Here is a 23,285-nt window from a genome sequence, read left to right as displayed (position 1 = left end):
GGAAGTGTTTTTAGTTCATTCTCTTAAAGGAAAGGGCAAATGGCATAAACTGGCCATTTCATACATTGCCACTTTCTTGAACAGCCAAGCTGATGATCAGTTCAAAACTTTGAGTGGAATGAATGGCCCAGATCTGGTTAAAATCCATAGCAGGTCCTCTAAGGATGTTGTACTCATGTCAAAAGCAGGTACTATGTCAGCTTTTGACATATAAAATGTGTGAGTTTAAAGAGAATCTGTGTGTAATGCACTTTAATACTCCTACATATAACTGGAACAGGAAGGGGGGTTAGTGGGGGTTAGTTTAATAACTGATCCTGATGGTTTTGTTTTAAGCAAGCAAGCTTCTTGGCGGAACTCAATTTCAAGTTAATGTTTAATCTGCAATTTCCCATAAGCTTCAGAGAAATCAGAAAAGAAGGGTTAAATATTTATACAGTGTTAAAAACATCCACAGGGGCAACACATGCTATATATAAAAAAGCTCCTTGAACATAGTTTTAGATTCTTTATTTATACTCTCTTATTAAACACACACCCCAACTCTGGCTCTCTTGGTGATTTACAAAAATATTTCAGAACAAGTAGCAATATCACATTAAACTCCACAAAATCCCTGTGGAGCCAGCTCTTTCCACTTTTAATTACATATAAAGAAATGTTATCATTGCATATTGCTTAATGAATAGAGCTATACAAAGCAAAGGAAGAAGAGTGACATAATTCAAGAGTGCGGCATTTTTCACGCACTACATATAAATGGATTGGTAAATGTGGATTGGTAAACATGAATATACTTTCTCTGCCAAAAATTCAAAAGTACAGGCTAAACCAGAAGTGGGGAGCCTGGCTGTGGCCTCCAGGTGTTAAACTCCTGCTCCCATTACCCCTGGCAGGAGTTCAGCAACACCTGAGACTTACAACTGAGTTGACATGCATAGGATTTCACTGAAAGTTAAGAGGAATGTTATTCTCCAGATGTAGCACAGTGGCTAAAACAGGGCGCCATAAAGTCCATAATCCCAATCCAGCCATTACACCACACTAGCCTTCTGTTAGTTTTATAAATAGTCTCCGCAGTGTAGTTACTCTTTCTTTATTTCTAAAGCAAACGACTACATTGAAACAAGAGGAAATCATGCTTATTGTTGGTGATTTGTACCAACGTTTGAAGACTTCTCCGTTTATCAGTGTTGTTCACTTTTCTCCTAAAACGATTTTCTAGATTTGCTACTGTTTTGTATTCCTAGACTCCAATCAAATACATACTTATCTGGCAACACACCTAACTGAACTCCATGGGGCTTACTTCTGAGAAGACAGGTATAAGATTGCACTATTAACATGCCCTACCAAATGCCATCCTCTGCACCATTTATTCTATTGACTTTTTTATTGTCATATCAGGAAAATTTTCTCAGCGAGCCTCAGCCAACAATAATGCATTACATTATCACCACTCCCTTTCGCTGACCAGGTCTCTCTGTCAGCCATTCTCTTACCAGGTACCAAAAAGGTGTATGGATGCTAAATGCATATTAATATACTGATTAATTAATTAAGGTTGATCCTAAATATAATTAATGTATTAAGGTGTACAGGTAAAACTCGGAAAATTAGAATATCGTCAAAAAGTGCATTTATTTCAGTAATGCAACTTATTATTTTATATTTTTCTTTTAATTTTTACAAATGCTTTCTTTTGGAAATTCCACAGTAATAAAACAAATAGTTACAATAATACAAAAGTAAACAAAAATAAACATCGCTATTACATTTCATTAATTACATTCCATTTATAATGGACCCGCCTAACGACAAATAATTACAATTACAACAACAAATAAAGGTTTGACATATCTTGCTTTGCATGTCACGCATCTATCTCATATATTGGTTTCAACTTTTAATTTGTGTTACTGAAATACATGCACTATTCGGCGATATTCTAATTTCCCAAGTTTCACCTGTAAGGAAAGCAACAGGTGTGTAAATTTAACAGGCCTTCTCAAAATTTTGCTAAGTGATAGGGTTCACAAAAAGGTCTGGCTTGATATGAGTAAAGAGACTGATTCCTTTAAAAGACCTTTTTGATGGCATGAGACAGGAGGAAATGAAGTGGCCAGGTGAATGGAGGATACACCCCTGCATTTGTGCTCAGTATGACCTTTCTCTGCCACATGACCAGGGCACTGGTGCGCTGGTAAACCTGTCATGCGTTTGTTTGGCTGCAAAATGACAAGTTATTTCAAAATTAAAAAATTCCTTCCAGTAGCACCTTAGAGCAGCGTTTCTCAACCGCTGTTCCGCGGCACACTACTGTGCCGCGAAACGGTGGCTGGTGTGCCGTGACGTGCGGCTTGTTTCCCGGGCGAGAGCGCAAACCTGGCTGACGAGAGAAAGCTCCACTTCCGCCACCCCCGCACGCCATTGAGGGAAAGGGAGCCAGAGAAAGGACTACAGTTCCCAGGGGCTCCTTTCGGGCAACTGTTCTCGCCGCTTGCTCTCGCGAGATGGCCCGGCGCCGCTCTGTTCCCCAACCCCACCTCTCGCAAGTTCGCGCTCGCTTGCGGCGCGGTGGTTGAATGTGGGGCAGTGGCGGCGATTCGTCCGGAAGCTCCGTAAGTGGTGGATCCTCCGAAGCCCCTCTCCCTTTCAGGCTAGCGGAGACGAGCGCGCTGGAGCCGCAGCCGCTGCTTCTAGGGGCGCCGGAATGAGCGGCAGAGGGGAACTTTTTTCCAGGTGTGCCTCGTGATTTTTTTCATGTAACAAGTGTGCCTTGGCCCAAAAAAGGTTGAGAAACACTGCCTTAGAGACCAACTAAGTTTGTCATTGGTATGAGCTTTTGTACCTGAAGAAGTATCTGAAGAAGTGTGCATGCACACTCATACCAATGACAAACTTAGTTGGTCTCTAAGGTGCTACTGGAAGGATTTTTTAAATTTTGTTTCGACTACGGCAGACCAACATGGCTACCTACTTGCAACTAAAGTTATTTCAAATCTGAGTTCTAAGATGAAGCTGAATAGATCACACTCATCACACTTATATCCCGACAAAGTGCTGCTCATGGCCCTTCGTCTGGAAGAGCCATTGAGGAAAATGTGCTTTCACCAATTCCCTTGGCTGAGGTCTGTTGCGCATTACAGTACTAGTGTACCTGGTTGTGGCTGAACAGGTAGGCGTTGCACCTGTTCTCGACTTCTCAAGTGGGATGTGCACGTTAAGACCCAGCTCCTTCACACATGTACAAAACCACAATCTACAGATTACTTCTAACGGTGGAATCCAGCAGGTGTTGTCTGAAAAAAGCCAGTATCCTTTGCCAGGCATCTTCCTGTGCTTTTGCATGTTCTCTCCATTTTCCTCCCCACATCACAAGAACTCCCAATGGCCTGTGAAATGAGCTATAGCACAGGGGCAGATAGGGGGGCTCTAAGAGGTGCCCTGCCCCGGGGTAGCTATAGAACTCCACACGGCGCCCACTCTGCCTGAGGTGCCCAACGGCTTCTCGGCAAAATGTCTCACTCGGCCAGTTTCTGTCATCCTGCCCCGACAGAAAAAGGAAGTTGGCTAAGGACGTCTCCACAGGGATGCGGCATTGCCAAGTAGCTGGGTCTTTGGGGTCGGCCATGATTTCTGAGAAATCCACAACTTTGGGATCACCGGTGTCCTTAATCTTCTCCAGGTCACAAGGATGGGCAGGAATAATGCGCCCCTTCACTCGCAGGGGGATAAAAGCATTAACTCCTGAGCCAGAAATGCTGACAGCCGCTCTGATACCTGGCCAAAAGGTAGCTAGAGCGAGGGCAAGATCTGCTCCCTTGGAAAGCCCTAGGACTCCAATCGCTGTAGCTCTCACCTGAAACAACAGTTGGATAAGGATTGGCGTCAGCTCCATGCTTGTCAGTTTTATCCCCCTTTTAAAAAGCCTACTGGTGAGAAGGATTTAGCGCTACACAGTAATGAAGAAAAAGCACTCCCCCTCTGCTCTTAAGAGAACTGGAAACTGAAAGGGGCATATAACTGCCATAGTCAGTGTCTGATGGAAGAACTAAGTGTAGGAGCTGCCCTGGTTTTCTGGCCCCTGTCACTGGCCCCTGGATCTGAACTGGGCAGAAGAGCGCTTCCTGGGAGGAGCTGCGCTTTTCAAGGCATTCAGAATCACTACTGAAATTGTGGCAAGGAGTTGCTGTTCTTCTAGCCAACCATAATCTGCATAGGCAGGCATCTACTGAAGACGGTATATTAAGTGTTGAAATAAATAAATGTGTCGAAAGAACTATAACTTGCAAGATCTTGAGCTTGAGCTGGATTTTACCTCCTCCCTCCTGCTCCTTTTTCCTCACATGTCTTGTCTTTTTAAATGGTGAACTTGACGGCATGCAGCCCTCTTAGTACTTTATCTTTTTTAAGTCTCTTTGGGAGCCTTTTGGCATAAAAGCATTAAATTAAATAAAACAGGCAGCACACAACACCCAAGAAGTGCAATTCTAGTGAGCCTCTTACCTGCCGCTGTTTCCGCAAGAACTCTACAGCATCACCAAAATAGTCCAGTTCAAATAACTCTGGGAAAGTTGGCAAATCCTCAAAGTGCATGTAAGCAACAGCCAGTGTAGCAAAACCTCGGCTTGCCAGAAGACTGGCTCTGTATTCCACAAGACCTCCTCCACTTCCGTACAAATCAATGAGTCCTGGGAACGGTCCAGGGCCTAGAAAAAGAATTTAACTCATAAAAAATGGGCTTATGATCAGAGTATAATATTGTGCAACTCAAGAATCCCCTCTTCCCAAGGGATCTGCTCTCCTCACTGTCCCACTGCCATTATTAGTGTCACTGGTGGGGGCAATTATTCTTTTTTTTAGTGGAGGCTTTTAGACTGCTGCTGTTGACAGCGATGCAGTTTTCATGGTGATGTGTTTATGGCGCTATTGGTTTGTTAAGCTCTACTTTATTTTTCTGCTGTTATTTCTTCTTCTTTATAAGCTGCCTTGGACTGATCATAGAGCGGTGGGCTAAAGGTAAAGGTAAAGGGACCCCTGACCCCTGACCATTAGGTCCAGTCGTGACCGACTCTGGGGTTGCGGCGCTCATCTCGCGTTATTGGCCAAGGGAGCTGCTGGCGAACCAGAGCAGCGCACGGAAACACCATTTACCTTCCTGCTGTAGCGGTACCTATTTATCTACTTGCACTTTGACGTGCTTTTTGCTTTTGAACTGCTAGGTTGGCAGGAGCTGGGACCGAGCAATGGGAGCTCACCCCATCGCGGGGATTCGAACTGCCGACCTTCTGATTGGCAAGCCCTAGGCTCTGTGGTTTAACCCGCAGCGCCACCTGCGTCCCAACAAGCGGTGGGCTACAAATGCTCAAATAAAATTTAACAAAACTATTGGGTAGAGCAAAGAGTAGGAACCCATGGAACTTGGCGGTCAGCCAGCTCCCATCACCCCTTTGCCATTGACCATGAGGCTGGGTCTGGTGGGAGTCACCTGGAAGGAGAAAAGCCCTCCCCACCACCCTCGTAACATCTGGGGAAGAAGTCCAAAGCCTCAGTCAGATGCACAGTGGGCTATTGCATCTGACTGTTAACCAGAAGGTTGTTGGTTCAAGCCCACCTAGAGGTGGTTTGGAATCTTTTTCCAACTCAACCATCCAACTCGCGAAGCTGGTCGAGGCTCTCTCCGTCGATTATGCATGGGCAGGAAGGGAAGTGCCCGCGCTTCCGAGGTGAGCCATTCAATGCTCATCCAAGGAGCGTGGCAGCCTCGTGACCCTGGGGGGAGGGGTGTACGAAGCTCACCGGGTGGCAGGAAGAGCGTGGCTCGGAGCCTGCCTTCTCGCACCGGGATCCTCTCCACCCCGTCGGCCAGAAAGCTCCTCTCGCTGCAGCACTCGCCGAGGAGCCGCCCGGAGACTCCGCGCCCGTCGAGCACCTCGTAGGTGACGCGGAAAGGGCTGAGGACGTCCCGCTTGGCCAGGCGCTTGAAGGGCGTCTGGGATCCCAGCGACCACAGCAACCCCATGGGCTCCACCCCGGAGTAGCTGCCGCCCAGCGACGCCGAGCGGCTGAGGTCGAGCTCGCCGCTGCTGCCAGCCCGGTAGTAGGCGAGCGACTGGAAAAGCTCGCCGCTCTCGTCCACCAAGGATGCGCGCAGCGTCACCTCCTGCAGCGGCCCGAGACCCTCGACTTTCACTTGGACGGGCTCGTCCCACAGGCAGCGGGGAGAGGGCAAGACCAGGATCCTCACCGCCGCCGCCATCGGGGCTGCCTTGCCGGAGGGAGCAGCCTCTTCCCAAACGCGCCTGCTGCAGTTGTCCTTCGAGCAATGCTTTTAGGGGGAGAAAACACACGCGCGCCTGGTAACTTTTGCTCCCAGGCTAAAGTCAAGCGGGTCTTTGCAACCTGCCCACAAAAGGAAGCGGTGTCGCTAGGGCTTCTGGGAAATGTATTTCCTAACTCGCTGGCGGTAACCGACTTTGAGAGGGAGCTGCCCGTTTTATGAGAAGCGATACGGGCTACCATCTCCATATGAAAGAAAACGAGTTTCGGCAGGGGAGTGGCCCTTGCTTGCTAGCTGCTTGAACCCGTTTGCCCTTACGAATTGTAACGTAATAATTTGTCTTCTTGACTGCGATCAACACAATAGTGAGCACTGCAGCTGTCAGAATTTGGCAAAATAGGTGATTCCTTAGCCGAAACTTTATATGCCTTGTTGATTAAAGCTAAGGTTTGCTTTTCACATCCTTCGCTCACTTCAAGTTACAAGGACTAAACAACAGTAAGAACATTCTGATGGTAAGAGCTATTCAACAATAGAGCAGACTCCTTCCTTGGAGGTTTTTAAGCAGAGATTGGATGGCCATCTGTCATGGATGCTTTAGTTATGATTCCTGCATTGTAGGGTGTTGGACTAGATGACCCTCAGGGTCCCTTCCAGCTTGGTAATTCTATGAAATGCTTTCTTTGGTCTGCATTCATGAGAGGGTGAGCAGCTGCATTCTCTTTTAGTTGAAGCTTTCAAACAGATTTACACTGAAAACATGGCAGTAGTCAATCCATGAGGTCACCAGTATATTTCCAGGAAAGAGTATAGCCAACAGAATCTTGGTTATGTAAGTGATGAGATGATAAAAAGCACTCCTGGTGGTTGCTGCGCCTGCAAACACTTGTGACCGCAGGAGTTGACCACATCCTTAACAGACAACCCCCCCCCATTAAATAGCAGCCTGCTATCATAATTTCTCTCTTCTATTGATTCAACTTCAGGTTATTAACCCCCATCCAGCCCACTACTGCCCAATAATGATGATGATGATGATTTTATTTGTACCCTGCCCATACAGCATATACAGAAACATAATAAAACATCAAAAACTTCCCTATACAGGGCTGCCTTCAGATGTCTTCTAAAGGTTGTATGGTTACTTTTCTCCTTGACACCTGATGGGAGGGTGTTGCCACAGGGTGGGTGCCACTACCAAGAAGGCCCTCTGCCTGGTTCCCTGTAATATTCCTCCAGAATATTAATACAGATGATCTAATGTACTGAGGACAAGTTAGCGCCCTGTCGATCTCCAGAAATGGACTTTCCACCAGAGGAACTACATCATCATGAAGCCTGACTGAAACAGATCTAGAAAATGTGCTTCATCTGTGTAGGCGATATTCATCTCAAGTGCTTGATCTCAACTGTTAGTTAAGGTAAACCACCATATAAGGTGCCATTTTGTCCACAATGCCATGAACATCCACATGATGTTAAGCTTCAGTGACAGCAAAACAATTGTCAGCAGCAAAGCAGTTGCCTTTTGTCTTGATTTAATAGGCCATTATTAAATTGTTCACATTCCAGCCGTAGTTCCACATAAGTAGGTTTGCTGTTCCAAGACCCTAAGATTTCCGTGCTATAGCTTTTGTGAGAGAATCCAGCAGCTGATAATAAGAGTATTTTAGATCATACTCCATGTCATACCAATAATTCACTGAGGGGGAGAAAAAGAAAATGACATAACTTATCATCTGTCTTTGGAAAAACTCATTTTGGTAGTATTCAGCTCAACACAAAAGCTACAATTCTTTCCATTGTTTGCCCCAATCTCAATAAGACATAGAACTTCAGACCTGATTAATACATTACACAGTAGCAATATGGTAGCCAATGGAAAATGAAACTATTCAGCCAATGAATACAGTGGAACCTCGAGTTGTGAACCTGATCCGTGCAGGAGGCATGATTGCAACCCGCAGCGTTCGCAACCCACAGTCTGCGCACGTGCATGACACAATTTGGCGCTTCTGCGCATGCGCTGAAACCCAGAAGTAACACATTCCAGTAATTTCAGGTTCGACGCCTCCATAACCTGAAAACGCTCAACCCGTAACCCGAGGTATGACTGTATGTTATTGTGACCAACTGAAAAACAGGGATTTTTCTGGCATGGCTGAAATCACCTCAATGGCTACTGCACTGCTAGTTTAACATAGAAATTGATCCTCATAAAAGGTGGAATTCAGGATTAGTCCTACTCAAGGGTAGGTCCATTGAAGTTAATGGATATGACTTAGGTTTATTCATTTCAATGGGTCTACAGAATACAACTGAAAAGATTTTAAGACATCCAAGGGGCTTGGTGGTAGACATGGATTCAAATCACTGATCAACTATGCTGTTGCTGGGTGGCCTTATTATTTTAGCCTCAGTTTACCATCTGATGACCTTCCACATTAGTGTTCAATTGCATTCCTGGTTGTCCTGGAGCCAAGGTGGAGTGTTGGCTACCTAGCACAGGACAATGGGTATAACCAGTGCCTCAAATGAACTGAGAATATGCCCTACAATGTATCCTGAAATCTTCTGTAAATATGCAGGAGTTGTTAATAAGCAGATTAATGTGTAAAAATCTACAAAGGATAGGACATTTTAAAAGCCTCTGACCTAACATGTCAGGTTTATATAACAGACACTTTAAATGATTTTGCATTTAAAACCCCTTTTAAGTAATCTACTTTATTCTCACGTATTTCAATTTTGTTTAGTAGTCCTGGTCTATTAATTAGTGACAGTTACCTTCAATTGGTCAGGGTAAGACTGAGAACACATTTAACATTCACTTTGATTTTATTTATTCAATATCCTAAAAAATATATACCTATGGAGGTTTTGGTGAAGTGCAAATTTATGTTATGGCTTTGTTAATAAATTAAAAAGCAGGTTAATAATCAATTTTTTTCTACATCAACAACTGTCCCTATTAGTACAATTAATTATTGCCGGGATGCTCTTCTGAGCCCAACACCACAAGGTGGTGCTGATGCTTTTTATAGTAACAATTTTGGACATTTTGTAAGAAAACAGAAAATAAAACAAAGGAACATATTTGATCCACAGTACAGAATCTGCACAAGCCCCATATGAATTGAATATGCCCTTGTGCAACTTCTACCGGTACCTGAGTTCACACAAAAGTTGTTGAATTGTGGCCCATGTTAATTAGTAAAAAGAAAAAGGAGGGAGAGATTTGAATTTTCCAACTGAGGCCCCAAATTATCTTGACACTCTATAAGCTTCATCTAATCAAACACGACAGCTTGGGTCCCGATTTGCCGTTCCACAAATGCAAAGACTCGTTCCATGTGCAGAACAGTCTTTGATCCAGAGGAAGTTCTTTCTGATGGGAGGCAATTTTGGCCGACTCTCCTTTCCCCTTGCACCTTCCTGCATCATCTCCCATGCTGCTCAACACCTCCCCCACCCTTCCACTAGCAGAAGTCTCCTCTAAGCAGAATTTTGTCCACAAGATCTCCAGATCCAAGCCTATATGTAAAGATAGCTAATTCTGGCTGGAAATGGGATAAAGAAACCCAACTGATAGTAGACTGAAGGAACCACAAAACCTATCTTGAAGGAGAAACATGACATGTGAAATTTGGTGTGCTTGTGCACCCCACACTCCTCTCACCTGCTATGCAGCCGTGTGACTGCTGAACATGATGGAACCAGAGAGACGGAAGATACAACATCTCTCCAGGCTTCACAGTGCACCGCAAAGGCTTTGCCTTGGCATATTCTGGAAATCGTTCTAGATCTGGATTTAAAGGATCCAATGGAATCCAGGGCACCTATGAGGATGAAAGGTTATGGAACAAGAGAAATGCTCAATTTAACAAGAGAAATGCTGTATTCCTTCAGAAATTTCCATATTTGGTGACAAATAGTTGAAAAACATCTAGCAATGTATTCCCTTCTAACTATTAGGTAACCCATATTTGCCAACAGCATTCTTACCCTTTTAAACCAGATTTAGTAAAGAGAGTAAATAAATATTCAAAAAAATCAAATAGAGGTGTGCTGTGAAGAAGCCCAACCAAAAAAAACAAAACAGGCCTCAACACTTCATTCATTCCTTCTTAGCAGCTGCCCTCAGATAGTACTTAACACAAAAACAGTTACCTTCTCTGCAGCTTTGTCATCCACAACTTCAAATGACCCGTTTTCTAATATGTGGTAGGTTGCTGATGGATACAATTCTGAAATGTGAAGCATGAAAATTGTTGGAAGGGGGCATAGAACATAGGCAAAGAGAATGTCAATGTTAAGCATTAAATACAGTGGTACCTCTACTTACGAATAACTCTACTTACTAATGTTTCTACTTACGAATGGAGCTCCGTCTGCCTTCTTGGATGTGGTTTAGATAGGATTTTTTCTACTTACGAATTTTTAGATAGGGTTGCTTCTACTTACGAATTTTTTCTCCCAATGCATTCCTATGGGATTCGACTTACAATTTTTTTTCGACTTACAAATGTGCGTTCGGAACGCATTAAATTCGTAAGTAGAGGTACCACTGTATAGACTGAAATTATAGGGGTAGAATTTAGTTTAGTCAGGCACTTGCTGGGAACTGGCTTTGAGCATAGTATCCATTATAAAACCTGAAGGCAATCCAGAAGTTAACATGACTGGACCTCCCTACCTTTTTCCTTTCCTAAAAAATAGCCACATATTTGTTGCTGCTACTAGCCACAAAGTGGAAAAATTACACAAGCCTTTTTTAAAATTCCTCCCATGGTTAGTAGCAACTTCGTGGGCAGGGGGTTTAAATGGTGAACTAACCTGAGTGAACGACTTCATCCTGGATGACAATGATTTAAATTGTTGTCCCCACCTCAGCTCCTTTTCAAGAAAGGGGCAAAGGCATGGAATCCTCAGGCCCAGGGGCCAAATGTGGCCCTCAGAACTCTCTATCCAGCCATTGGGACTCTCTTTAGGCCATGCCCCCCTCCCCAGTCAAACTCTCTCCCCTCAGGCCACTTCTTTTACTGGTCTTGCTTCACACCCAGCATTTTTCCTGACTGGAATGTGTCCTTGAACTCTGATAATGCCTCTTGCTTGCCGGGATAGTGGATAGAGATTGGTGTGTGCAGAAACTAGCCTGCTGTACAAAGCAAAAATTTATATTCATTGCTCTGCCCACTTTTGTTTCTGACCCCACCCTTTACCCACTGTCATGAGCTGCTGGAAGGAGATGCAATCCTCTCCAGTTAGAAAGGAAATCTGACCCCCTGCTGCATATTAAAATGTTGCCTAAATTCCTCCTCCTAATTCTAATTTCTCCCAAAATAACAATAGTATGCATCTTACTTCACCACCCTCTACTTCTCAGAATACATACCATATGGGATGAAGGGACGATCACTTGGCGGATGCAGCAGAAAATGTTTCTCTCCAGAGATCACACAGTACAAATTTTCGTAATGGTCTTTATGTACTAAGATTGGAGGGAGGAAATGAAAGGTTGGGGAAAGAGAAGGATAGTTTCTTTATCTTTAATGCAGTCAGTGCTAAAAATACTAGCAGTACGTAGTATGAAAGCTGTAAGAATCTGCATTTATACCAGTACTAGGTGCGATTGTTTTTCTCTACACACCAAACACCAAATTTTAGGCATTCGATTTTCCAAACTCTGCTTAAAATCTCTCAGATTGACAGATTGGCATTGAAGTTAGTGGCATGAAGGTCCATGTGGGGAGCAAACATGATATGCAGTTATTATAGAGCGCAAAAAGCCCTAGACCTCAGTCTACACTAACTTCAAGGAAAGCCAAATTCAACTAAGAGAGTATAGCTGGATGTTCAGAAGACACATCCAAATTTTCTAAAGGGATATCTTTGCCCATCCTTGACCTCAATGCCAATAAGAATAAGAATACATTTATTTCATGGTACATACAAGATGTCACTGCAGCAGATTCTCCCAGCCAGAAATTAACAGCATCAGGCTTCTTTCCTATATGAAAAAAAGAATAAATCTGAGAAAAATAGTTTGTGTTGTCTTACGCTGAACGATCCCCAGATTAAGAACTTTCTGCTAAATCAGTTTATCATCCTTTATTAATAAGCATGGAAGGACAGACTACTAGGCCCACCTACACATTAAAGAAAAGGTATATACTGACAATGAAAGCAGCAGGGAACAATTATATTAATTCAGCTCTGGGTTGAGTTTTTCCATTCCAGAGAGGAAGGTTAATCTGATGCAAAGTTCCCATGTATATAGTGATCACCCTTAAAGAACAGACATTTGGGGTTGTTTTTTTATTTAAAAAATTGATTTAAAATGCTCGTTTACATTTATAATAATAATAATTTATTATTTATACCCTGCCCATCTGGCTGGGTTTCCCCAGCCACTCTGGGCGGCTTCCAACAGAAATATTAAAATACACTAATTTCTTAAAGATTAAAAGCTTCCCTAAACAGGGTTTATCAGTAAAGCACAGGTCTGAAAATTTTGAGGTCTTTGTATTTCTTTCCTGATTTTGCATTTCCCTTCCCTGCAAGAGTGGGGTACCCTATCCAAGAATCTGGTATCTACAAAAGCAGAAACCCTCTGGTCTTGTTGCAAAAAGGACCCACTGCTCCCAGAGAAAACTTCCTATCTTAAGCAGGCTTGCTGTTGCTGTGGTGACAATTGCTGGTGGAGGATGGAAAGTATTCTTCCCTTTGCCTCATCCTCCAAGTCTATTAATCTATAAGAATAAGAATAAGAAGAATAAGAATAATTTATTATTGGCCAAGTACATTTTCCAACATACTTGGAATTTTTTTCGGCTACATTGCAACGTAAACATAAGTACTGTACATCACAATTTGTACAGCTTAGCATTTGTATGGAAATTGCACATACAATTACAAAGCCATCAATTCATCTCATTCTACAAATTCATGAATTATGCAATGTTTCAGAGCATTTCAAAGCCAGAATGTGAATTTTTGCTGCAGCATTCATCTCTTTTTGGGGCAGGCAGGCAATAACAGCAGAAAAGTGCATAACTTGAAACTGTTAGATCATTTGTAAGCACTGACTGCATTTAAATGGACTGCACAACACATAGATAAAATTAAGCTTTTGATATTTACCAACTGCCTCACTCATCCATGGTATGTCAGGCTCCACATCTCCCATAAGTTCAGGGAATTCTTCAGTTAAGTTCGAGCACTGCTTTTGCACATAGAACACCCCTGGAGAAGTTACTTTTTTCTCTACAATGTCCAAGAAAGCACTGAAAGGCATGTGTCGTTCCTCTGGCATAACAAACCAATCCTGATAAACTGCATCAGCATAACCATTTGGAGTTACTGCCACACTCACCAGCTTGGAGTTCATTATTTCCCTGCACCAAAATACATCAGACGTTCACCACTATGCAATAAATTGCAGTCTAAATGCAGACCTCATGGCTACAACATGCAGCCTAATTTTTGGACTTTAATTTTTTGCCCCTCACATCCCACCTTCAAACCCCTTGCTTTGTGTAACATAAAGTCTAACAAAGAGCTATGTAGAACTTGAAAGCTTGCTCACTATTTTGTGATATTTTGGTTGGTCCTAATAAACAGCTGTGGATTTTGGATTATTTTCTTACAGGTCTACAAGCCACCTTTGCCTTTTAATGGTTATCCTGGTGTCTAATGACTTAATATTGGTGCCCAGGAATTGGAAATACCGTACTTTCCCACCCCTGGTCCCAGCTCCCTCATGTATAACAGCCTCCCTGAGCTCCTTCAGGAGGAAGACTAGGATACTAATTCAATAAATAAATAAATAAATAAATAAATAAATAAATAAATAAAACAGCCCCAACAGTTCTGACTAAATTTTCCCATGAAGCTGACTTCATGGAGGGATTTGTTTTTGCTGGCAACTCTCTTAAGAAACATCATCAATAAATTTATTTCCAGTATTTCCATGCTGTGTGCTTTATGTTTGAAGCTAGGGACTGCCAGGCAGATTCCTACCTCAGGTACGCTAATGTCCACTTCTTCAGAGCTGGCCAATGGTTGACTGCATTCCGAATTATACATGGCTTGTTTGGGCACACCCATTCCCGATAGAACTCCAAGGGGGATGGAAGGCTATCAAGATATGGCACAGAATCTGTGAAACTCAACTCTGTTCAGGCAAAAGAAAAAAACACTTCTGTGAATGATTGTGCTACCATTTCAAGGACTGGCCTCATTCACATGTCAGAGTTAATCTTAACTATGGTTTAAAGGCAAATGCACAAGCTGGTGCACAGGGCTAAAATTGTGGACACTTCACTCCTCCCCTACTCCTGTTGCTGCCGTGCTGTTGACAGCTAAAGCCATAGTTTGGCTTAAGAGTTACATCTGAACCCAGATTCATGGTTTTGTTTCCTACAAACAAACCCTGAGTCATAAGCCAAAACCAAACATTGGTTAGAACTTATTACCATATTCGCTTGGAGCAAAGATCCTGGGCTCTTAAGTTCTCTTAGCCTGCAGCTTATTTTAAGTCACAAAAATGAGACTTTCTCAACAAGCTTCACTTTTCAAAATGTTGGGTTAGGCAAGGTTTGTTGATTATGTCCATGCAGATACCTGTTCAGCTTAGTTTCAGCTTAGTTTTATTTGTTTTGGCAATTAGAGGTAGCGTGTGTTTATATGATATATACAAGTTAGGAACCTGGCATCTAGGACTTACTTAAGATATTGGTACAGACGTTCAAAGAACAGATACAAGAAACCGTAGACATGCTTAGCCCCTGAACTTAAAGGCTGCTGCGCATGATACACAATATACAAATTCCATACCGATACACACAGCATACCGCAGGATATGTCCTGTGGTTTACTGTACTGTATGTACAAGGCCGGCATCAAACAATGGCATCATTGGGCGCTTGCTGAGGTCCGTGCCCTAGTAGGGGACCCAGTGCCAATCTCTGATGCATGTTTCTTTACCCTGTCTGAGGAAGAAGTGGAAGGAGCAAGAATACAGTAGCTAGCAGTCTCCTTTCTCTGGATGGCTTGTGCAGATTTGGGCACAGAGGAAGAGGCAAGCAGTAGCAATAGCAGCATGCTCAGGCAGAAAGCCCCACTGAGGGCATCTTGCCCCAAAGCCAGCCATGTTCTGACACATGTGTGCATTTGGCAGGAACCTGTGGCTGGTTATTTGAATTATCCAAGGGGCTGGGGGGTTGGGAGAGGAACCTCAGGTTGACATATGTGCTCAGTGCCGGATTTCCATATAAGCTAACCAAGATATAGCTTAGGGCCCCACTCTCTTGGGGGCCCCCAAAAAAAATTAAAAGGGGGGAACCTGGATGTACATTTCAAAAACATAAATGGCTTTAGATACCTATTAGGTCCATAAATTACCATATAGTATATATTCAACACAAAAAACAGCTACAATTTGTTGTTGACAAAGGACAGGTGGACATATAATGTTTTAATATATTTTTAATTTCTTGTTGGAAGCCGCCCAGAGTGGCTGGGGAAACCCAGCCAGATGGGCAAGGTATAAGTACTAAATTTGTTATTACCACCATCATCATCATTGGCCCCCATTACCTTCAGTAGTTTAGGGTCTCATCAAACCTAAATCCGGCCCTGTATGTGCTCTAACACACGTGCAAAACATGTGCTCGACCACTTATGGCCCTTTCCAGACTACTGAAGGCTTGCCGCTGCAACGGGAAGGGGATGCCCCAGATAAACTCCGGCTTTCCTCACAATCCCAAAAGCAGTAAGAAGAAAAGGGGGGCGGCGAGTGAGTGCATTTTTTGGGGTCCAGAATATTTCACTATTGAGAGCTGGGGTAGAAAAATCCAGACACCTCGAGGGGAATCGTGCGCTTTGAACCTCTGCGAGGTATGGTAAATCAAGACGCCTCCCCCCCCCTTTTGCGGGCAAACACCTAAACGGCCGCGGATAACCCTATTGCACTCCGAGATAGAAATCCTGTCAGGGAAGCAACATTAATACTGCCCTCGATTAACCTCGCCCGCCCATTTCGCTCGCCCCCCTCTCTTCCCCTCCTTCCCCTGCGAAGGGCCATGCAAAGGTCCTCCCTTCCGCCGGGCTCACCCCTTGCCTCGGCCGGGAAAACCTCCAGGCAGCGCCTCACCGCCCGCAGCGCCTCCCCTTCCGCTTCGCCCTCCGCCATGGCGGGAGCTGCGGCGGCGGCGGCGTCTCGGGCCGCCCGAGCCGCGTTTGGGTCCGGCTCGCGCTCCGCCCTCCTCCGGCTGCCCAAGGAGAGGGCCTGCCTCGCCGGGCGCGGGAGAAACGAGACCCGCCTCCCTACGGGCGAGCGAGAGGAGAGCTCCGCCTGCCACCATGTCAAGATAATAAGCTCTCCTGGTTCGGGTTTATGTTTCCCACCGAAACGAGGAGCCCCCCAGGCAAAACAAAAAACTCCAAAATTTGGCAAGAAAAAACAACAACCCTCAACAAATTTTCTTTCACTGTTTGAAATATGGCAACCCTAACTCACACAGGACCAAAAGAGAAGGAATGCAACAGACACACACGGGGGGGGGAGAGATTTGCATAAAAGTGCATATGCTGATTTATATGTATAGTTGCACATTTGGAAATATTTGCTGTAATTTAGAATAGAAATACATCAGGGATCCTCCTGTCCTTGCAGGTTCTGGCTGCCTAGAACAATTCACCACTGTCAGTGGCAGTTCTGGCCATACCATAGTTGTCAAGTTCTCCCTTTTTTTAAGGTCAATTCCCTTATGCTAATAGGCTTCCTCGGGAGAAAAGGGAAAACTTGACAGCTATGGTTCTGGCTTTCTTTTCTCATCTAAATTCTACAAAATAAAAAAACTTCATTGATGCATGAGGAGATTTAGTCCTTTCTTGCCAGGTGGTGGTGGTCAGGGCCAGCCAGGATTGAGGCCAAAGTTGTTTTTTTCCAAGTTTGGCATGAACCTTGGGACATTTTGGTGCTGAAACATCCAGTCAATTATTATTATTTATTGAATTTATATACCATTCTACACCCCGGGGGGGGGGGTCTCGTGCAGGTAACAGAATAAAATCAAGATATAAAACCACAAAATACCTAATAAAAATAAAAACAAGAACAAGAACCCAATAGCGCCCTCAATCCTCAGTCACTGGTCAAGGAGCAGCAGGTTAATGGAAACAAATTTTTGTTTGTAATAATAGAGCACCTATTACTAGCCACTGTGTGAAGAAATGAAAATCCTATTACAGTACTACAAAGAGCAAGTGGGGAGGGAAGGCCAGGAGGAGGAAGGGACAGAACTGTTTTGCTATAAGAATGTGAAAACCCTGTTGTTGTTGTTGTTGTTGTTTTGTTGTTGTTGTTTAGTCGTTTAGTCGTGTCCGACTCTTCGTGACCCCATGGACCATAGCACGCCAGGCACTCCTGTCTTGCACTGCCTCCCGCAGTTTGGTCAGACTCATGTTGGTGGCTTCGAGAACACTGTCCAACCATCTCGTCCTCTGTCGTCCCCTTCTCCTAGTGCCCTCAATTTTTCCCAACATCAGGGTCTTTTCCAGGGAGTCTTCTCTTCTCATGAGGTGGCCAAAGTATTGGAGCCTCAGCTTCACGATCTGTCCTTCCGGTGAGCACTCAAGGAAAACCCTAATAAACTATAAAAATGGAACAAGGCAATACACTGAGCAACAGCATGAAGACAGCTTAGTAACAAAGGTTCACACTTTTTTTATTGAAACTACTTAAGACGGAGAGTACAAATGAATACAGAATTAAAAATAGCCCCAGAAAGGTGGCTCACAGTGCAAAACCCCCACAAACATAAAACAATTGTTTCAAATAATTAAAAAAGAAGACATTTTAAAAGATTTTTTTCCCCTCTTAAAGCCAAGGTAGAAAACACACATTTATAAATAAAAAGTTTCAGGGTTGTTATCTCCTTTTAAACAAGCGGAGAATAGGGAGGGAGTGTTGAAATAACACAGGTAAAAGGGATGTTTATCTGGTGCCTAGACTTAACTTAGACATGCTGAGTGGACATGGCTTATTCCTTAAGTTGCTGCTCCATGCATCACAGTCTGTGATCTACAGCAGATTAACTCAATATGTAAGCAGCCCAGCTCCAGAATATAATATACAAACAATACGGGATTCTGGATATTATAGTATCTATAGAAAGAGCAGTCACAACAGTACCTGCCTGAAGGTGCACAAGGCAGCTAGCTATTCACCCCTCCAACTGATTTATTTATTTATTTAAAAAAATTAAAAATACTGGATGCTACTGGAGGTCCAGTGGCTTAGCTTCTGTGTTGATATGCAACAACATTGTTTAAAATGCTCAGATGCATACACTGGCCATAACGGTAACTCTTTTTGCAGAAAGAAATTTATTCTGGATCAGTTGAGCAAAAGAGGAAGCTAATCCTTTCTAATAGGCCCAACTATTAGAGGTGTCACTGAAAAGGTTTGGATTAAAAGGGGGCAGGGGTAATAACAAAATGGCCATATATTGTAGCACCAGTTGCGTATACCAATAGCTGGTGTAAACACAATTTTGGCTTTCAAATGTCTCCTGTGTTTCTGTAGAAACAATGAGAGGCCATTTTGTCCCATTCAAGTGTACAGGTATTTGTTCTCTTTTCTAAGGACTCTCCTTGAAAAAAGGAAACAGCATACACAAAAAATAAAATGTAAATTACACTGTACAGAAACATTTCAGAAAGCATGAATATAATATGTCAGCATGGCATCAGTGATGAGTTCATGGTACATACTTTCTCCATTTACCTTAATACATTAATTTGCATGCAAACATTAAAAATCAGTAGAAGTGGGCCAGGTTCAGATACTACATGCATTTCTGTTTCCACAACCCTTAGATATGTATTGAAGTTTCCTAATAGGGCCAGCGAACATGTATAATAAAGCCAAATAATTTACATGCAGTTCAAAACTAAAAGTATAGCAGGCTGACATTTAACTATCAAAGTGTTTTCCTTAAGAGGAAACAGTATTTCCTCCTGTTTCTTCTCAGCAACAAATCCTTGGGACAGAAAAGAAGATAGCTAAGAAGCTAACGCACACCAAATGGTTTTAGACAACTGGCTGACTGAGGATAGTCACTCCTAAACCCTCCCCAATTCATGGATATAATAGTGGAAATGAAGGGCACATTAAAATACTTCCTTCCTTCCTTCCTTTTTTTTTTAAAAGGAAACACCTAACAATTCTCATCTTTTAATTTACATAAAATTCATTCTCAGTTCTACTTAACTATGTTCTGCCTCTTTCCTGCATAAGAACCATTTCAAAGGAACCATACTCTCCGCTTTGAACCAAAAAGATTCCTTTCCCTACTACTACTTTTCTAGAAATCTTGGCCGTTCTGTTCCATGTAATATTAAAAACTACAGGCCTGCCCATACATTCTTGCATATCTACTTACTCAAGACCACAGTGCTAGTTCATTTCTACACCCATTTTCCACCTTGATCCATGAATACAGTGCTCAAGTAATTTGAAGAAAATTATTTTGCAGAAACGTTTGGACAGTAACATTGAACTTTGTTTGTTATTGTCTTTCACCCAAGAGAAACCCAGAGGAATCATCTACTGGGTAACTGTATCAATAAGCATTGAGGTATTTGTCTATCAACATCTTGATTCCGCTGTCACACTAATGCATTTGACAACTTTGGAGGTTAAATCAACACAAAGAACTTCAATATCATCAAGATGTGTGTGTTGGAAGTATGGCTCTTCTACCCTGAGTATATGTATGTCTCAGAACAGGAAACTTTCCTGAGCATTGAACACTTTTCACAGCCTAATGTGAACAGGGAAATAAAAGTTATGTTTCCTAAGACCTTTCCTGGCATGTACACTCAGAAACCAAAAAAGCCATCTCAATTTTCGTTTAATAGATGTCCAAGGAGTATCTTTCATCTGACCGTCCTATTCCTTTGCCATAGACATTGCTCTTTTTCATGCTCGCTCATGGATGGAAAACAGTAGCAGAATATCCATTCTGGTGAATGTATCTTAACTGCCACTCAGAAAAGTATATGAGAGAGCAATACTGCCAGGAAGTTCTGGGAGGGACATAGTAAAAAGCACAAAACAACATTCCAGGTCCTTAATCTTGCAGTTAATTTATGGGTGGTTGGCTGATCTATATGTCCCTCTATAATATATTATGAGAGCCAACCAGTCCCAGAAAAGAAGCTACGCTGCAAGGTTCCCAGTCCTACAGTGCAGTGAATGAAAAATCCCACATGAGAAGTGCAAGGGGGAAAGCCGATGAAAAAGACCCAGGTCATCAAAGCAATTTAGTCAGATGATCAGATGGACAATAGTGGATGCAGAACTGTTTTTTGACCAGAAAGAATAGCTCAAAAAATTCGGTAGGATAGCCATTTCTGAAATACTTTTATCAACTAGTACTCTGGGAATATGGTTTGATAATTCAGTAAGGGGGGGGGGGTTTAAATGAAAGAAGAACCTTCTAGGATAGCAATTTGAGAGCCACAGCCATGGACTAATGAGTTTGGAAAAATATGGCAAGAAGTTTTCATTGAACACAATAAAACTCCATGCAGTCTCATTCCCACCCCACTGACCTGCTTTGTTTTTAATCACAAAAAAGGAAATGAAAATAGTTACATCACAACTGTCTAAATGTTCTGTCCAGTCACAATTAATTGGTAGTTTTCTGGTTTTAGCAATGAAGACATAAAATGGGTCTCCCTCTTGGGTACATCTCATGCTTCACTTGAACAGTACTTAAAAACGGGTGTCAGGCTCTCTTCACGGACAAATTTCTTTAATTTTTTGCTAGAATTAAACTAAAACTTTTTATCTAATGAATGCTGTAGCAACCCTGTCTCCCCCCCCCCACCGCCCAAAAACATCATCTGAAGAGCCCAGTATACAACACCACTTGAACACCACTTCTAATTATAACTTTATAAATAGAATATAACAATTCTTCAATTAAAAAAAACTCCTTAGTGTAGAGGTCAGGTTTTATATAAAATGTTGTACAGTTCTTGCAAAAGCATTCATGTTTGCAAACAGTCTTGTAACAAATCTCCGTAGCTTGGTCCAAAGGGTGTGCTGTCCTCTGGAAGCAAGTGCAGGTGTAGGTATATAGCATAGGTTTTTCTTTAAAACAGAAGGCAAAACAGGGAGAACAAGAGTGTATTTTTTTATAAAGAAAAGCAAAAAAACCTATGAGTAAAATTCAGCGAGGCAGGCTGCAGCAAAAAGTAGTTCAGAAATTCTGCCTGCCAATCTACTAGTATAGTATGTTTACTGCAACAAAACTTGTGGGAAAGACATGGAAACAGTCACAGCTACAAAATGCATGTGAAAAGTTTAGAGCAATAGTCATAAAAATAAATTAATAAATAATTTTTTAACACTGTACATAGATCGAGACAGCCCTGCAGAGGGAGTGACTGGTGCCATCTCAATATCTTTCCAGCAAGTCAGCAATTTCAGGCTGAGCCACAGTCAACTGAGCCTGTAGGAATTTTTGTTTTAAATGTTTTGGCTGGAATAAAGTTTCCAATAAGGTTTTCTTAACACCACCAAAAAAGAAAAAGAAAAGAGAGAGAAGGGGGCACAGAAAGATTAGTACTGTGACCAGCACATTTCTGGAAGCCATAAAAATGACCCCCTCTTAACAGAACTGCTTGAGGAAAAAAATATTTCACCATTGGAGAAAAGTCAATGATAGCAGTCATTCCAGGTTTTCACTATGTTAGTTTTCCCTGTGTTGCTGTCAGTTTCTTCATTAGATGTTTATGCCTCTTAGAACTACTCTTCTTTACAGTTTTTATCCATACGTCGTTCAACAGCTTGCAGCAACAACTCTGAATATTGTTCCAACAAAGCAAGAGTTTGCTCATCTCCAAAATGCCGAGGACTGGATAAGGTGGAACCACTTCCCTCACTGACTGGCATTACAGTTGGGTCATGTGGCTTCGCCAACACTTCTTTCTCCCTTTGAAGTTCTTTCCCATCCTTCAGGGAATCTAGTTCTTTTTTCATCACAGAGAAGGTATCAGTCAAGAGGCCAGCAATCTCATTTTTATCGGCTGAAGACTCCATGTCAGCAGACACCTGCAAAAAAGTGGGGGTGGAGGTGAGCAGTATTTTTTATTTTAGAAGCACACCCTGCCCTGTGTTGAAGGCTTCTGGTTGGTAGCAATGAAAACAACAAAGTCCAGTGCTGAGATCATAAGTGTAGAGTTTGAGGGTCCCTAACTTCAATCTCTGTAATCCCTCCTCTTTCTCGTATAGGAAAGAACCTGGGAGAAGCATGGACTTCTCACTTCAAGCAGCAGTGACCACAGTCATATCAGCTACTCCTCACACCTGACCCATTGCCCTTCCTGTTGCTTTTCTTCCTCCCATTCCATCTACTCTCCTGCAAGAAACTAAAAATATCAACACAAAACTTTCAGCACATTCTCCCAATCAGTCTCAAGCATTGGAAATTGCTAAACATGTTGTCTGCTTGTTTCTCCATTTGATTTATACCCTACACTTCCTACCTGGGCAGCAAATACCAAAGTGATTAAAGGTGTGATAAAACAATACATATTGAATACATATTTAACTGCAATCACAAGCCCTCCCAGCCGATAATTTCAGGGCTGCCAGGAACCTTCCAGGCATCAAGCACCTGGGTAAATGTTTTTACATTTCCCCTGAATGTTAAAAATGAGGGTGACAGAGACACCTCACTAGAGAGGGGATTCCACAAATGAGGAACCACTACTGAGAAGGCCCTACCATGTTGAATTAATGCTCTGTACCAAGCAAGTCTGAATTATCTATTTGTATATGAAGTGTGCGAAAGCTCTTGTGCCTCATAGAGATTCTCATACATGCATGAGAATACCTTACCTTCTTGCTGGCAACCCCAATCAAAATCAATTTAAAACAGTAAGATTCAATCATCATTATCACACTTTTGCTGACTCATCT

The 23,285-nt window shown here is 42.7% G+C and overlaps 3 protein-coding genes across 7 annotated transcripts in view; all 3 read right to left on the bottom strand.

Moving 5' to 3' along the window:
• Positions 1-505: 505 nt before the first annotated feature.
• On the bottom strand, positions 506-6,662 carry LOC118083522 (acyl-coenzyme A thioesterase 1). The gene is made up of 3 exons (XM_035112023.2): positions 5,803-6,662; positions 4,510-4,712; positions 506-3,862 (listed from the first exon to the last, which is right to left on the bottom strand). The coding sequence occupies exons 1-3, from the start codon at positions 6,260-6,262 to the stop codon at positions 3,263-3,265; spliced, it is 1,263 nt and encodes a 420-aa protein (XP_034967914.1). The 5' UTR covers positions 6,263-6,662; the 3' UTR covers positions 506-3,262.
• Positions 6,663-7,248: 586 nt separating this feature from the next.
• On the bottom strand, positions 7,249-16,828 carry JMJD7 (jumonji domain containing 7). The gene is made up of 8 exons (XM_035112033.2): positions 16,400-16,828; positions 14,306-14,459; positions 13,427-13,680; positions 12,237-12,293; positions 11,679-11,774; positions 10,454-10,530; positions 9,963-10,122; positions 7,249-7,985 (listed from the first exon to the last, which is right to left on the bottom strand). Exons 1-8 carry the CDS (start codon positions 16,476-16,478, stop codon positions 7,894-7,896), a joined length of 969 nt encoding a protein of 322 aa, XP_034967924.1. The 5' UTR covers positions 16,479-16,828; the 3' UTR covers positions 7,249-7,893.
• Positions 16,829-17,997: 1,169 nt separating this feature from the next.
• MAPKBP1 (mitogen-activated protein kinase binding protein 1) overlaps positions 17,998-23,285 on the bottom strand; it is a 139,583-nt gene continuing 134,295 nt past the window's right edge. For all 5 annotated transcript variants that reach the window (XM_035111943.2, XM_035111951.2, XM_035111968.2 and 2 more), the window contains one exon: positions 17,998-22,415. In XM_035111943.2, coding sequence (XP_034967834.1) covers positions 22,110-22,415 — 306 coding nt within the window. In that variant the 3' untranslated portion in view covers positions 17,998-22,109. The remainder of the gene's footprint in view (positions 22,416-23,285) is intronic.

Source organism: Zootoca vivipara, chromosome 1 (genome assembly GCF_963506605.1).
Source record: "Zootoca vivipara chromosome 1, rZooViv1.1, whole genome shotgun sequence".
Classification (NCBI taxonomy): Eukaryota; Metazoa; Chordata; class Lepidosauria; order Squamata; family Lacertidae; genus Zootoca; species Zootoca vivipara.
The sequence above is the reverse complement of the archived record's forward strand: the minus strand, read 5'-3'. Positions and strand labels throughout refer to the sequence as shown.